At 41.5% G+C, this 15,322-nt stretch overlaps 2 protein-coding genes across 3 annotated transcripts in view; both read left to right on the top strand.

The window, feature by feature from the left end:
- Positions 1-15,322, top strand: part of Slc17a4 (solute carrier family 17 member 4) — a 23,241-nt gene that overhangs the window by 3,015 nt on the left and 4,904 nt on the right. For both annotated transcript variants that reach the window (XM_023700014.1, XM_023700013.1), the window contains exons 2-8: positions 3,690-3,813; positions 6,673-6,878; positions 7,651-7,884; positions 7,968-8,055; positions 8,476-8,562; positions 10,709-10,827; positions 10,942-11,103. In XM_023700014.1, the coding sequence (XP_023555782.1) occupies positions 3,723-3,813; positions 6,673-6,878; positions 7,651-7,884; positions 7,968-8,055; positions 8,476-8,562; positions 10,709-10,827; positions 10,942-11,103 (987 nt within the window). In that variant the 5' untranslated portion in view covers positions 3,690-3,722. The remainder of the gene's footprint in view (positions 1-3,689; positions 3,814-6,672; positions 6,879-7,650; positions 7,885-7,967; positions 8,056-8,475; positions 8,563-10,708; positions 10,828-10,941; positions 11,104-15,322) is intronic.
- Positions 13,442-15,321, top strand: LOC105743352 (39S ribosomal protein L35, mitochondrial-like; the record flags this gene model as incomplete). The annotated part of the gene is made up of 2 exons (XM_023699991.1): positions 13,442-13,853; positions 15,216-15,321. Coding segments are annotated over exons 1-2 (336 nt in total), but the record flags the coding sequence as incomplete, so codon positions are not given.

The raw sequence follows: 15,322 nt of genomic DNA, 5'->3' as shown, positions 1-15,322 counted from the left end.
TTTTTTGTATTTTAGTACAGGGTCTATAGGGTCTACAGGGTCTTATTACGTAGATTGGACTCCTAGTGATCTGCCTGTGTTCAGCCTCGGAGAGCTGGGATTACAGGCGCGGGCCACCATGCCCAGTCTCGGTGTGCTCCAGGGGTGGGGCTGGCACAGCATGCTGGTCTTCTTAAATCTTCATGTGGTCTCTCCCATATTCTGACATTGGGGCAACACTAACTGTTTTCTCAGAATAGTGTGTGTTCAGGCAAGAGAGAGTCCAAAGCATCCTATTTTACCCTCCATCTCATATTCTGAAGACATCAACAAAAGCCAAATATTTTTACACATCACAGATTATGACCAAAGATTTTGTGACATATATTTATTGCTATTTTTTCAATTTTGTGTGTATGTATTTACTTATTTATTTAGAAGTTCTAGGGATTGAACTCATGGTTTGCACTGAGCTATTTCTCCAGACCTTTCAAATTTTTTTATTTTGACAGGATCTTGCCAAGTTGCTAAATTATCTGGGCAGGATTCAAACTCATAATCCTCTTGCCTCAACTCCCCAGAGTGCTGGGATTACAGGTATAATACACAATATCCATCTCATTTTAAAAAAAATAATGGCAGTGATTCATATATACATTACTGTTGTGACACACGTAAGCACTAAAGATAAAGTGTCCCTATGTAGCCATTCCTGCACTCCTCACTCTACAGAGATGATGTCTTACAGATTAGTGGATCTGAATTTTTCTTTTAATTGTTTTCTATTCACTTATAAATGTATATATATATGCATATAATACATAACATAATTTATATACATATTACACATAGGTCTTATTTATTTATCTTATACTTAGTATCCTACAACTTGTTTTTTTCAGCTAGCACAAATTTTTAATCTTTATGTCCCTTCATATGAAAATGCAATTAGTTCTTTTGACGGCTGCCTGATATCCCAGAAAACATACACACTTTATGCAAGTACTGACACCTGTTACTTTGCTCCTGAACTACTTTGTAAGTGCTGCTGCAGGGATGTTGTCCATGCCGCACGGCGTGGTTGTGCACAGAGGCGTCTGGTGCGCGTTGCACCAAGCTTGCACCAGCAGCAAGGGCGGTACAGCAACATCCCACAACCAACAGTCTGCCTAAAAGTGGTGAGAACTATGTTTTCCCAATCCTGGGGCTGAATTCAGGGCACACTGAGTTACAGTCCCCACCATTTTATATCTTACTTTGAGATAGGATGTCACTAAGTTGTTAAGTTGCTCTGGGTGAATTTGAACTTGCAATCTCCTGCCTCTGTCTCCCGGAGCAGCGTGATTACAGGAGTGCATCACCACCTCTGGCTTGGTGATAATAATCTTTCAATATATGTATGAAAGTCAATAAATGAAAAATAATGAGATCTTGTTTTCATTTCCATGTTCTGGGGCTGATTTATTTTCAAGTGTGTCCTTCATATACATTTATATATTGTTTTATATATATATATATTTTTTTAAATTTTATTTATTTATTTGTGTGTGTGTGTGTGTGTGTGTGTGTGTGGCCAGCTCAGCCCACCAGGGGGTGGGGCTGGCTGGCATGTGGTGCTGGGGGATTGAATCACGGTCCCTGTGCTTTGCCAAGCTTGTTCCAAGTAGGTGCTTTAGACCACTGAGCCATCTCACCAGTCCCTTTTATATTGTTTTGATTTACCATTTTCCAGAGTTTATCTTTTTATTACTACTACTAATAGTAATAATAACAGTGGAGTTTTAGAATGCCAGTCACTCTCTGATGTGCTATAGTTAATTTCTTTCTATCCATCGGTGATCTTTTATGATGTCTAATATTATAAGTAAGATTTTTGTATTTTAAAGTTTCCTTATGGTAAGTCTAGATGTAAATTTAATTTCATTTTTCTGGTTTGAGACCCAGTGTGATTCCTAAGTCTGAGAAATCTCACATTTTCTGTATTCTAGAAAATTCCTACTCATTATTTCTTTTTTTAAAAAACATATTTAGTACAGGGTCTACAGGGTCTCACTAGGCAGAGCAGACTCATAGTGATCCTCCTGTTTTCAGCCTCCAAGCACTAGGATTACAGGCACGTGCTACTACGCCCAGTCTCAGTCACCCTCTCAGCACACCCCCTGGGCAGTGCCAGCACAGCACGCCAGGGATCGAACCCTGGTCCTAAGCAGGCACTTTAGTCCGCTGAGCTATCTGGCCAGCCCTCATTATTTCTTATAATATTGCTTCTTGGCTGGCTGTGCTGTCACATACCTATGACACCAGCACTCTGGGAGGCCAACTCAAGAGGATGGCAAATTCCAGTCCTGCCTGGGCAACTTAGTGACTCATCAAGACTCTCCCTCAAAAGCCTGTCCTCAATTCTCTTCATTTTCTCCTCATGAAAGTTCTATTCAGCTGATCTCTTCTGCTCCATTTTCCAGCTCTGTAGCTTTGCTGTCATCCCTTATTCTCTCCCTGAGCATCTTTTGGTATGACATGCTCATTCATGTATTTCATTGTACTGCATTTTACACTAATTATGTCCAGTTAATTGGTTTCAAATTTCAATAACTAAATTTTTCTTTTGCATTTCAAGTAGTTTCTTGACATGCTGTTTTTTGGCATCTTACATTATAGAGTCCAGATTTTATTTCTTTAATTATTTCAAGCGTACCTCCATGAATGTGCTTATCAGTTTTTTCTACTTGGGCAAGTTCCTAGCAGTCTAATCTACATGCTGAGTCTGAGGAAGGGAGTCAGTTCTTCAAATGTTCACGATCTTGGCTCTTGAGCTCATAGTAAATGAAGTTTCATCTACAGTAATTCTGTGGGATCTCTGTTAAGCAAATCAGCCTGGCTCTATTTTTCAGCTGACAGTGAGTTTCAAGATGAGGGAAACACTGTGACTCCCAACTGTCCATAATACCATTATAAATTTTCAGAATTTTCAAGAGAGACTTCATTTTCAAGCTCCAGGTCAGGATAATGCAAGAAGTGTCATCAACTCACAGGGAAGTGGTGGGGGTGCTCTCTGGCTAAGCGATAGCCCCCTGCATGGCTTCTGACTGCATGCTACAATCTGCTTTATGGTCACCTTCCTTGCATAGTCCAGCTTCACCTGCACCTCCAGGACAGTGGGTCTCTGATCCTGTAGCCATGGGACAAATGCTTCATCCCATGCCCCACATACATGGCCACTGAAGGATCCACGCAACTATTTCTCTTACATCCTTGGTGCATTTCTCACTATCCCTTGAGCTAGGTATTTAAAAAGATGTTTGCAGTGTTTCATTCAGTCTACTTAGGTGTTAATGAAAGATCATTTTTGTCAGTTTACCTAATGCATTGGAATCTTCCAGATGAATTTTCAAATGAAGCTATCAATTATAAGGTCCCATTGATACTAATATCAGCATAAGCACATGGGAGCATGAAACTAGAAGATTATAATGCATCCAGGCACTCTGGGCCAGATTTCTTATTTCAGAGGCAGTTGCTTAGACCCAAGCTACCTGAGACTTTTCCAAGCCCACATGGTTCAGCAGTGATGGAGCTGATATGGCACATCCAGTGTACTGTACCTAGTCCAGTACTTTCTTACCAAATGATATTTTCTCCTAATTCTTGGAAGGCCTTAAGACGCAGGACATATGTATTTGCAGTTGCTTTGAACTCTTTTATTTCCACAGGTAAAGGCCAGTCCTGGGGAGGAGAGAACAACCATGGCTACTGGGACAGATGCCAAGACTGCAGGGGGAAATGTCCTCATTGATGGTGACTCCCAACCAGCTAAGGAGCGATCTTGCCAGAAAGGTATATTGTGCACAGGGATGTGGATGTGGGGACGGGTGGTATCTGTGACATCTTCTCTTCCCTGTGGTTCTTCTAGAACATTCCTCTTGTTCAGGCCAATTGTCAAGAATTCTGCATAGCTGTAGAGCACGCTTAACCCTTATTACCTCACCTCTCACAAGAAACCTTGAAGGACAGGTAAGTATCATATTATTTGGAGATGAAAATAATTCAGAAGAGATTCTAAATAGGAAACAGGGAAACCATGTCTGATTCTAATGTCCTGTTAGATCTGTCTGCTAAAACTAAACAAAGACTCAACTCAGAAGAATAGGCTTTCTTTCCACCATATCATAGAGGCTTCCCCTCCTTGCTCTCTCATCTATGTTCTGACTTAGTGTTTTTCTATAACATGAAATAAGGATCACCTCAGAACACTGTTTTACTCTTAATTATTTATAACTGTCATCCCTTAATTCTTCTAAGGATATAGGTTGTTCATGAAATAGTGCCTTTAAAAAATAAACTGGTAACTAAGGTGGAATCCCTTGAACTACATACCCCTTAGCTTGTTTATTGTTAGGAAGTAAACCTATGTTCAAGCAAAGCGACCTTTCCTAATCTACTACACCACAGAAGGTATCAGGAGATGTGCTTGTTAATGCTCATCCCACAATTCACCGCTTGGTCCAAAATTAACACTGCCATTGTAGTGTTATTAGCTTAGGACCTCACCCATCTCTAGAGGTATTTTAGAGTCTATTGAACAATCCACATCGTTGGCCAAAGTCTCCTATTGTTATTCTTCTCCTGCTCCCTCTCCTGGTCATTCTCCTCCACCTCACAAAGAGTCTTTTGTGTATAAGATTGTACCAAGGCACAGAGTGGCACACAGTGAGGAGCAGAGGACAAAGCCAGACGGCTGGAGCTTGCTGTCCTGACTCTGCCATGGCTGAGCTATGTGGCTCCAGGCAAGTATGTCTAAACTTCCCATACCTCATGGCCTCCATCTGTAAAAAAGGGAAGATAGCCAGTTTACATGATCTCCATAAGGACTGAATTATTTCAATAAATGGGTAATATAATAAAGAATTTAATTAATAATTTAGAATTATTTCAACTAATAAATACATAGAATGACACCTCACACAGAGTATAAATGAAAACTTGATGTAAACATCCAAAATGCTTAACTTCAAGGAAAGAATGTAAAATGCAATCAATAAATGTAAAAATAATGTGTATTTAAATCATAAAGAAAATAGGAAAGCAAAATAGAAACATTGAAAAACAAAGAATATGCCAATTAGGAAGGAATATAGATAAAGAAAATTATTTTCTAGGAATCATGATTCATAACTTATTTTAGCCATCCATGTATGATTTCATGTTTTGTCTCATTTTTTAAATAGTTACTTGTATCTAATTTTTGTCTGATTAATCTTAAGAGTATATTGCTTTTTATTGCTGTGAATATATCTTTTTTAAAGAAACAGGCCTTGTATATAATTGAGAAGTTCAATTCCATTATGATTTGAGTGTCCATTATTTTCTACATTTATTTTTTATTTTAAAATTTTCTACATTTAAATTTTGTATTTCACTTTGTATATGTCCCTTAAAGTTATAGATTGAATGAATTGTACACTTACTTCACCTGTTTTCATTTGCTGCATAACCTACTTCCTCCCCTTCTCTACACCCATTATTTTTCATCTACTGTCTTGCTACTCCTGCATTCTTCATGACTTTTCCCATTCTGACTGCAAGTCACTGACTTAACTTTCTATAGTAATACAACTTACGTGGGACTAACTGAAAGTTTCATGTTGGTGCAGAAAAAAGGCTTGAAGGCATGAGTGGGCACCCTTCTCTGCTAGGGAAAGGCTATACTCTAATCATGAATACTTTTCTGAATTTAATCTGCCACACCAATGTAATATTGATAAAAAATTCCACCATATATTTTTGTGGCTGGAGGTCAGTTACTCCCAGAGTTTGGTGCTCCCAGAACTAGAGTAAAGCAGTGGTGGCAAATCTACTGCATGCATATTGCATTGGGATGCTTGTCATCATTGAAAGCTCACCCAACTACAGTGAGGACTTGTCAATTTCCAGAATGTGGGGGGAGCATCGTTACACCAGAGGACGTAGGGTTGGCCGCTTGAAGTGCTTCGCCTTGGAGGAGATTGGAGCCTGGCCCTGCTGGGGTGGGAGGCAGCGATCCTGCATGACCTCCGGGGTTTCTCTGCAGGGGTGGCCCATCAATCTTTCCAGTTGCTATCGAACAACGTTACATGGTATGATCAACGTTCTTTGAAAGCTCCCAAGGAACACTGGTTTATTGTGTGTATGCCTCTAGATTATAGGACTGTGACAAAATTTAAACACACCTATTCTTACTGTACCTCACCTTTCAAGCTTCACCTCCTTTCAGGTCCCAAACAAATGGGGCATCCACGTCTCTCAGTTATAAAGGATGCTTGCAGCTGTCTCAGGTGCCTCAGCCCAACACCTGGAGTCACCCACAGCAGTCTCCTGTTCACTCTCTGTGTGCAGCCAGTTACTGCTTGCAGCAAGTTCTTTCTCGGAAAGGACTTCCTTCCATTCCCACCCTCACCCACCCATGCCACAGCCCGGGAAAGCTCTCCTTAGTGATTGCTCTGCCTACCTCATACAATCTTCCAGGCCCTGCTTGAGCGATGCTCCTAAAGGAGACATTCTCCCTCCGTTTCTTGGCGGGAGTCCTCCAGACACTGACAGCATTGTCTGCTCTCCTTGTGTCTGCATCACTGACAGACCTCAGTCTTCTATCTTGGCCAGACTTGCGTAGGACAGGAGGAAAGCATCCTGCCTATCTTTGTGTGTCTTTTCTCTCAGGCTTTTGCTCAGTCCGACATGGGCTGGCCATCATCTTGCAGCTCTGCAACTTTTCCATCTACACCCAACAAATGAATTTGAGCATCGCCATCACAGCTATGGTGAACCACACAGAGGCATCCAGCCAGCCCAACTCCTCCACAGCACAGCCCTCTGTGGACTCCCAGGGCACCTGGAATGAAACCTTAAGGGAAGCAAACCCTCTGGTAAGTTTATTGCGACTCCGGACACTTTTTGGATTCAAATGTTTTGATGTGAAGGCCTACCTTATACAAAAATGAGATTCATTTATTCATAAATAACTACTGCTCATACACTATGTTCCAGCACAAGAGCTTGATATATACCTAAGGATATTTTACATCTGTTTTGTGTCTATGAATTTAGGCAGGGACTGAGTCAGACCAAAGGAAATGATCTTTACCATTTAGTGGACACACATTTTTCTCTTGCAATGATGAAAATCAACACAAAATAAGTCACACAGATTTATGTCTATTTTCCTTTATTTGGATAATTTTTATGGCCTATGATGATGCTTCCTTCTTGATTAGCTTTGTACCTTCACAGCCTCTCAGGTTTTAATGGGTGAGCTACTTGTGTCAGGGTGACAGGAATGAAAGTGTGGGACACATGCCTTTTTTAAATGAAATTTGTATATTAAAGTATTGGAGGTTGGGTGTGGTAGTGCACACTTGTAATCTTCAGCAATCAAGAGGCCGAGGCAGGAGGAGGATTGGGAGTTTGAGACCAGCCTGGGCTAAAAAGTGAGCTCAAGGCCAGCCTGAATTGCATAGTGAGACCCTGTTTCAAAAAGACAAATAATTAAAATGAAATACAGAAAGAATTGGAGAGAAGTGAAAGGGAAAAAAATTGCCCTTTTCTTTTCTTTTCTTTTCTTTTTTTTTTTTTTTTTGCTTCTCAATCAAAGTTCCACTTCTCACCGAAGATAAACAGTGAGGTTCTTTTCATTGCCAGGCCCCTGTTTATAACTGGAGTCCTGAAATCCAGGGAGTCCTCCTCAGCTGCCTCAACTACGGCTCATTCCTGGCTCTGATCCCCACTGGCTATGTGGCTGGGATATTTGGAGCCAAGTATGTGGTTGGCTTTGGCTTGCTTGTTTCCTCAGTCCTGACGCTCTTCCTTCCACTGGCAGCTGATGTTGGAGTGGCCTTGCTTATCGTCTTCCGGGTCATCCAAGGCATTGCCCAGGTAGGAGGTGTTTTCAAGCACTAATGGAATATGGGTTCCAGAGCGATCTCTTGTATTAAGAATGGAAATATCCCCTCCCCCAGGTTATGGTATTAACAGGGCAATACTCACTCTGGGTCAAATGGGCTCCCCCACTGGAAAGGAGTCAACTCACCACCATTGCTGGATCAGGTAACTGATATCTTAATCTCATGCTTATACACCCTGCCTGTGACTGCTCTGAAGAGAGCTGAGACCTTGCATCCCAATTATAGTCCTTGCTCTACATACTACCCTGCAGTTCCTGATCAGAACTGAAAGCTAACTATGCCCAAAATTCTTATATTTTAAATCTATTCATTTTTTTAGCCTCAGAACATTCTTATAAATCAACTATACATGTAATTATTTTCATTTCACATGCAATTCAAGCACAAATAGACTAGTAATTGCCCAACATCACACAGCTACTAAGTGAAGAGGCAGGACTCACCCTCGGTGTCTATATTGAAGCGCTTTCCTTCACTTACTGTGTACCTGAGTTTTGAAGGACTTACACAGAATGCCAAGAGCGGCTCTCTTACCAGGAACTTTCTTCCATCTTTTGCTTAGGGTCAATGCTGGGAACCTTCATTGTCCTTCTGGTTGGTGGTCTCCTCTGTCAGACCATAGGATGGCCTTACATCTTCTATATCTTTGGTGAGTTTATGCCTTTCAAATCTCATAATTTTATCTTAACATAAAGTATGCTCGGCATGACTGTTGTGATACAACTCATCTATGGCTAACTAGGCCTTAATACATATAGGTATTTACATAGTTAAAGTTGATGAAATTCAAAGTTAAACATGTTGTGAACCTTCTTGGTTATAAAAGAGTTTACATGTTGATAGCTCAAGCGTGCAGCTAAGATAATCATATGAACTTAAGGGCATCATAATGTTTCTTCTGCTTCTAAAAGGAACCTACAGATCCCAGGGTAATTTCTTTTATGAGTTGTTGAAAATGTTATCTTGGGATGACGCATTTTCACTCATGGTCACTTAAGTAATATATTAAAAATTCTTCTGTTATTATAACAGGCAGAAAATTGCATGAGTGTGATCTAAGCACAGATAAAATACCATTTAAAGAGGAGAATTTACCAGTAGAGCCAACAGAGCAAGGTAGACTATCAGAGCTCAGTTGTGGACACCATACTCAGAAAGATGTTGCAGAAAGGTCTCAAAAGCAACAGAATGTTCCAGAGTCAATATTTTACTGCCTCCCAATTTTACCTTCATTGAACTCTGGTTGGGATTTGCCTAGGTGATATCAATGAATGGTTGTGTGTTTGTTGGGTTTTTGCAACCTTCTCTAAAATTTCACCTGCAAATTGTCTGATTCCTCAGGATAAGTTCCACTAGGTTTTATGTTAGAAGATATTAATCTTAGATCAAGGGCCTCTATAAATTAAGATCAACTTATTCACCTCTCAAAAAATTGTGAGAATTGATTGCTGTACCACATCAGCCTGCAAGGGCTGTCATGAAGGCAATAAAGAGGCACATCACAAAAATTATTCAAGAATGAGGGAGACTTGCTGTACTCACAGTTTCAAGAAACATTAGGTAGCATATACAAAGCAGGCACTCACTAAATAGCTGTAGAATCAGTAGTAAGATTCTCTACTGCCAGGCCGGGGAGATAGCCCAGTGGTCTAAGCGCCTGCCTGGCAAGCTCAAGGACCTGCGTTCTATCCCCAGTACCACATGCTGTGCCAGCCACTGAAACTGGGTGTGGTGGCTCATGCCTGTAATCTCTGGGGAAGCTCAGACAGGAGGTTCACTATGAGTCCCAGCTGTGTAGTGAGAACCTGCACCAAATAAATAAATAAATGAATAAATACTACTACTACAAAAAAAAGTGGCTCTTTTGCCATCATGCAGCACTGCTACTGTTCATCCCTATTCCTGGCTTCTGATTTCACTGAACTCCTGGAAGACAAAAACGTGCTTTTGTATTCTATCGTCTCAACATTTACCAGTATGCCTGGTATATGGTGTCTGTATGAGGTAATATATAAATGACAAGCCAGTCAAATGAAGGGAATTCTTGAGATTTTCTTGAGATTCTAACAAGGAAATTTAAAAATGAGCCATGTTGCCACTTATTACTGATGGTGCTGAGTCCCTGAATAATGCTTCTATTAGAATAAATTTCTTTGTGGAGGTTTAAATTCATGTCCATAAATTGTCTGGCTAGTCAGCTGCGTATAATATGTACTGTTGCTGACTCTTAAGTGCTTTAGAAATGTTAGGGATAGGCATAGGGAGGGTTAAGGAGAAAGAAACTTTGCAGGAGTGTGACGGGGGGGTGGGGATGCTGGTTGGTATTTGAATAATGAGTGTGTGTTCAATCTTCGGGCAAACACACCAATAACTTGTAAAATGCCTTTTAGCCTTGATATGATAGTGCATTGCAAAACCTTTCCAAACTCAGTTGTTTAGAAAAGTGGCTTTATCCTCAGAGGTCTTTGGGACAGCCAGGTGGCTTTGCTCTAGGCCTGCCTTCTGCATTGGTTAATGGAGCAGATGGAGCAGGTTCCTCTCATGACAATGGGCAAAATTCGCAGAAGACAAGTCAGGGGAAAACAGTGCCTCCTACTGCCTGAGCTCAAGGCTTCCCTATATCATTGGCAAAAATGTCAGGTGAGGCCAAGAGCCCTGACTTCTGATGGGCCCCCTGCTGATGCAGAGATGGATTTAGTGTTGGCATTGTTTTGCCAACCGTAAGATTATCTGGGCCCAGAGACCAAATGAAAGGAAAACTCCAACCCCGTGCCAGCTGGGTATTCTCTGCCTAGGTGGAATTGGCTGCGCCTGCTGCCTTCTCTGGTTTCCTCTGGTCTATAATGACCCTGGAAGTCATCCCTTCATCAGTGCCAGGGAGAAGAGGTTCATTGTGCAGTCACTGTCTCAGCAGGTACGGCAAGGGGCATCCCTGCCATCTCCTTGGGTGTGTGGGCTTGTAGAATTGGGTGTGGTGGCAGAGTCCTTGCTTTCTGATGGGGGAATGTTGGCATGTACTTTCTTCTAGGACTGTTCTCCTGGCTGGTCTCTTCCAATTAAAGCTATGATCAAGTGCCTGCCACTTTGGGCCATTGTAGTCTCCTATTTCTGCGAATACTGGCTTTTCAATATCATAATGGCATACACACCCACTTACATCAGCTCTGTACTTCAAGCCAGCCCCAAAGATGTAAGTACAGAAGAAATTCATTCTGTTATATTTGACTGCAGTGTTATATAATCCTCTGTCTTTCCCATGGTGACAAAACCAGGGGATTATTTTAAGGACCTCTGATAGGAAATACAAACCAGGTTAACTTGGATTCTGATTGATCTCAATATGGTTTATGGCTAACTGGTATTTTATTTTTTATTATTTTTTAATATTTATTTATTTATGTGTGTGTGTATATATATGTGTGTGGCCAGCTCAGCCCACCAGGGGGCGGGGCTGGCTGGCATGTGGTGCTGGGGGATCGAACCGTGGTCCCTGTGCTTTGCTAAGCTTGTTCTAAGTAGGTGCTTTAGACCACTGAGCCATCTCACCAGCCCCTAACTGGTATTTTAAAAAAGAAATTTACATGAAAATCTTATGCCTGATTCTAATCAAAAGTGGTAAACAAAACAGTCTGTCTGCAACATAAACTGCAGAGGATTAAAAAACAAATTCTGTGCTGGAAAACACATGACAAGGAAGCAAAACAGCATAAGCTGAAATTAATACACTATTAATAGGGCATAAAGTCCTAAGTAGTTATGCAAAATATCTGTAGACTTTAAAAAATAATATATTTAGTTCAAGTACCATGTTTCCAGCTCTCTGAATTAGCCCCAACTTAGCCCCAAATGCTCTGATTGGCTAAGGAGAGGTCTTGACAGTGGTGAGGAGTGTATCACATGTCATAGCTGGCTAGTGATGGTTCATAGGACCTCAGCAACCCTATACTGAAGGGGCAGTCTTCTCACGTTGAGGGCATCTCTGAGTGGTCAGGAGAGAGGTGACCCATTCAGAGGGCGTCAGGGTCTGGGAACACTCATGTGAGCAGCCAAAGGGACCAGGCAACTCAGCAAGGAGTGACTGGGTCCTCTCAAGGAGGGGTGCTGGAAGCAGGCAGTGCAACCAGGGAGCAGGGTCAGGAGGGCTGGGTAAGTGGGAAGGACTCGACTCTGGCCTGAGGCTGAGTGGGGAGACCAAGGGTGAAGAGGGGAGGAGGGGAGAATAAACAGAAGGACCAACGTGGCTGGCAGCAGAGCTTCATTCTGGGAAGCCAAGACCTGGGCTCCCCTCACTCTCAGGTACGTCCCATTAGTCAGAGGCCTGGTTAGTCTTGGCTTACTCACCTGTGAGATGAGCCATCTGCACCAGGTGAAAACTAAGTCATTTCTATTATTTGAATTATGTTCAGTGAAGAATGATCTTCTTTTTTCATTTGCTTGAGTAGAATTTTCAGGCTTGGAATTTTTTTTTTTTTGTACTAGAAATTGAACTCAGGTTCTTGCATTTTCCTGGCAGGCCTGTGCCACGGGGCTATATCCCTTTCCCTGCTTGAGCAGTATTTTAACTTGAGGTCAGATCAATAACAAGTTTCAATGTTTTAAAAAATATATAAAAATTTAAAACTCTGTAATATTTTGACATCATTAGGTCATACTAAGAGTGAAAAATCTTACTCCCATTTTTGTTTCTAATCTATTCTGTTCCCCAGACCCACTTCATAGACAGTACATGTCATATATTCTTCTGTGTTTTATATACTAGAGTTGGGACCAGGGAGATGGCTCAGTAGAATAAGCACTTTCCTGGCAAGTGCAAGGGCCTGAGTTCAATCCCTGGCTTGGCAAAAAAAAAAAAAAAAAAAAAAGTATGTACTAGGGTTTTTTCCATTTAATATATTGTGGTAATCTTTGTCTATCACTACATGAAAATGTTACTGACAATACTTGAGTTGTTTTCTAATCTCTGAGCAGCACTGTAGCAGAAACTTGGGTCATACCTCAGGAATTTATGCCACTGTTTCTGTAGTGTTAGTTTCTGTGTATCAGATTGGGACATAAAAGGGTAAACACACTCTGAACTTTTATACTTATTGTCAGTTGCCTTCCCTAGGGCTGCAATGGGATGTGTGGGAATGTGATTCCCCAGCATCATCCCTGGACAGGTCAAAAACATTTAGAGTTTTGCAAACTTGACCTTGAAAAGTAGTGTTTCCTGGAGTTTTATTTTGTATTTGTTATGAGTAAGGTTGGGCACCATTGAATATGCTTATAGTCAACTTACTTTTCTGTAACTTGTTCACATCCTTTATTTTTCTGTTGAGTTTTTGCCCTTTTAAATCTATTTCAAGGTGCTCTTTATATGAAAGGAAAGCATAGTAAACTTCTCAACTGTTTTTCAAATTGGGACATATGCATATTTTATGCAGGCCCTAAACTTGTATTGGCTCATTCCAGTAAGATGGCATGGACATTGAAAGTGGGGACCCCCTCCCACCATCTTACATGCTTAGAACTTTGGGCAGTAGCTCGAGAGCGACAAAGAACCTGACCTACACACCCATTGAACAATTCCTTAAGGACTGAATTGACCACGCCTTTTTTCTGCCTCCTACCCCTGACTCCGCCCCGGTCGTGTTTTTTTTTTTTTTTCTTTATTCGCTTTTGCTCTGGCACTTTTTCATCCTGGGCGGCCACCGTAGGGGACGGTGGCAAGATGGCAACCTTCGCTTTAGCGCGGGCGGTGAGAGCGGCCTCAGGAATCTTACGGCCCATGAATATTTTGGCATCTTCAGCCTATCAGAACGGTGCCAAGAATGTCTGTCTTAATTCTGTACAGTCCACTGCACATTTTAGTCTTACTGGCACACCAGTTGTTTCTTCTGCTCGACCTGTCACATCTGTCAGAAATCTGACATGTGGATATACTGCAACAATCCTTAATAGGTAGAGTTTATTTTAGATTTTTTTTTTTTTTTTCGTACCAGAACCAAACTCAAGACCTTGCCCTTGCCAGGCAGATGCTCGTGCTCTCACGCTAACTCCCCGGCCCAGGGTTTACTTTAATAAACATGATGTTTAGATAAAATTTTAAAATATTCACACCTGGGCTAAGGGTATAGCTCAGTGGTAGAGCACTTGCCTAACATTCATGAGGATGTGCATTTGATCCTCAGCTTTGAAATAGACAAATAGAATAAAATAAAATAGAATAGGATAGATAAAATACTCATGCCAAGTGTGGTAGTTCACACCTATAATCCTTGGGAGGGTGAGGCAAGAGCTTTCCAAATTTAAAGAAATTCTGGGCTATATAGCAAGTTGAAGGCCAGCCTGGATACTTAGGAATAGCCTGTCTCAGAAAACTATAAATAAGTAAATAAAATTATTCACTCCTGTGAGACAAGACACCTGAGAAGGTGGTACTATTCTTTGCCTACCTGGCAGGTTATACAGCAGTAGCGTGCCTGCGGTGGTGCTGCCTAAGTGGGAAAATAAGATTGACACCCATGAACCGGGATGCCAGTAGCAGAAACTGCCGAACAGAGCTTTGCTCTTTTTTTTTGTTGTTGTTCTTTTTTTCTTCTTTTCCTTTTGCATTACTGGGTGTGGAACACAGGGCATTCTGCCTGCTAGGCAAGAGCTCTGTCACTGGGCTATACCCCCAGCCCCAGAGTACTTGTGACAGTGTGTATGTAGTTTCCTGGAGGGAAGCTATCAAGCAAGGTAGAGAGAGGAGCGGATGCTCAGCTGAGCAGACTGGGCTGTGAGTGGTCTCTGAGCAGGCAGCAAATGCTCAGGAAGCACCCCTGGGTGCCCAACACTGTACTTACAGAAAGGACACAAAGATAGGAAATCAGGTGATTAAAACAGAGTAGGATAAATTCATCAGGATGGGGTTGGGTTTTGTTTGGTTATTTATATTTTGGTGCTGGGCATTGAACCCAGATTTTGTACACATTTTTTATTTTTTATTTGTTTGCTTTTTGGTACTGGAGATTGAACTCAGGACCTTGCACTTACCAGGCAGGTGTTTATGCTGCTGAGCTATGTCCCCAGCCCTTTGTACACATTTGAACACTGTACCCCTGGACTAGAGCACCAGCAGGGATGGATTCGAGAGGACCTGTGGTTGATAGCAGCTGCCGTTCTTACTTATGCATAATGTATTAGAATGTTTGAAATAATATTATATGTTAAAAGTTACCTCCATTCCAGTGGAGCAGCCTTACTCATTTCTAAGCACTGTGTAGTGGGCCTTATTCTTTAATCAGCCCGACTGCTGGTTAATTTTATGATATATTTCAGAGTGGCTCCCTCACTTCCCAACATCCTGACAGTGCCAGTCAGAACTCTAACATACTGCAGCACACAAAAAGGCAAGAGAAAGACTGTGAAAGCTGTTATCTATCGGT

Source organism: Octodon degus, unplaced genomic scaffold (assembly GCF_000260255.1).
Source record: "Octodon degus isolate 3935 unplaced genomic scaffold, OctDeg1.0 scaffold00119, whole genome shotgun sequence".
Lineage (NCBI taxonomy): Eukaryota > Metazoa > Chordata > Mammalia > Rodentia > Octodontidae > Octodon > Octodon degus.
Note: the sequence above shows the minus strand (reverse complement) of the source record. Positions and strands in the feature narration are given on the sequence as shown.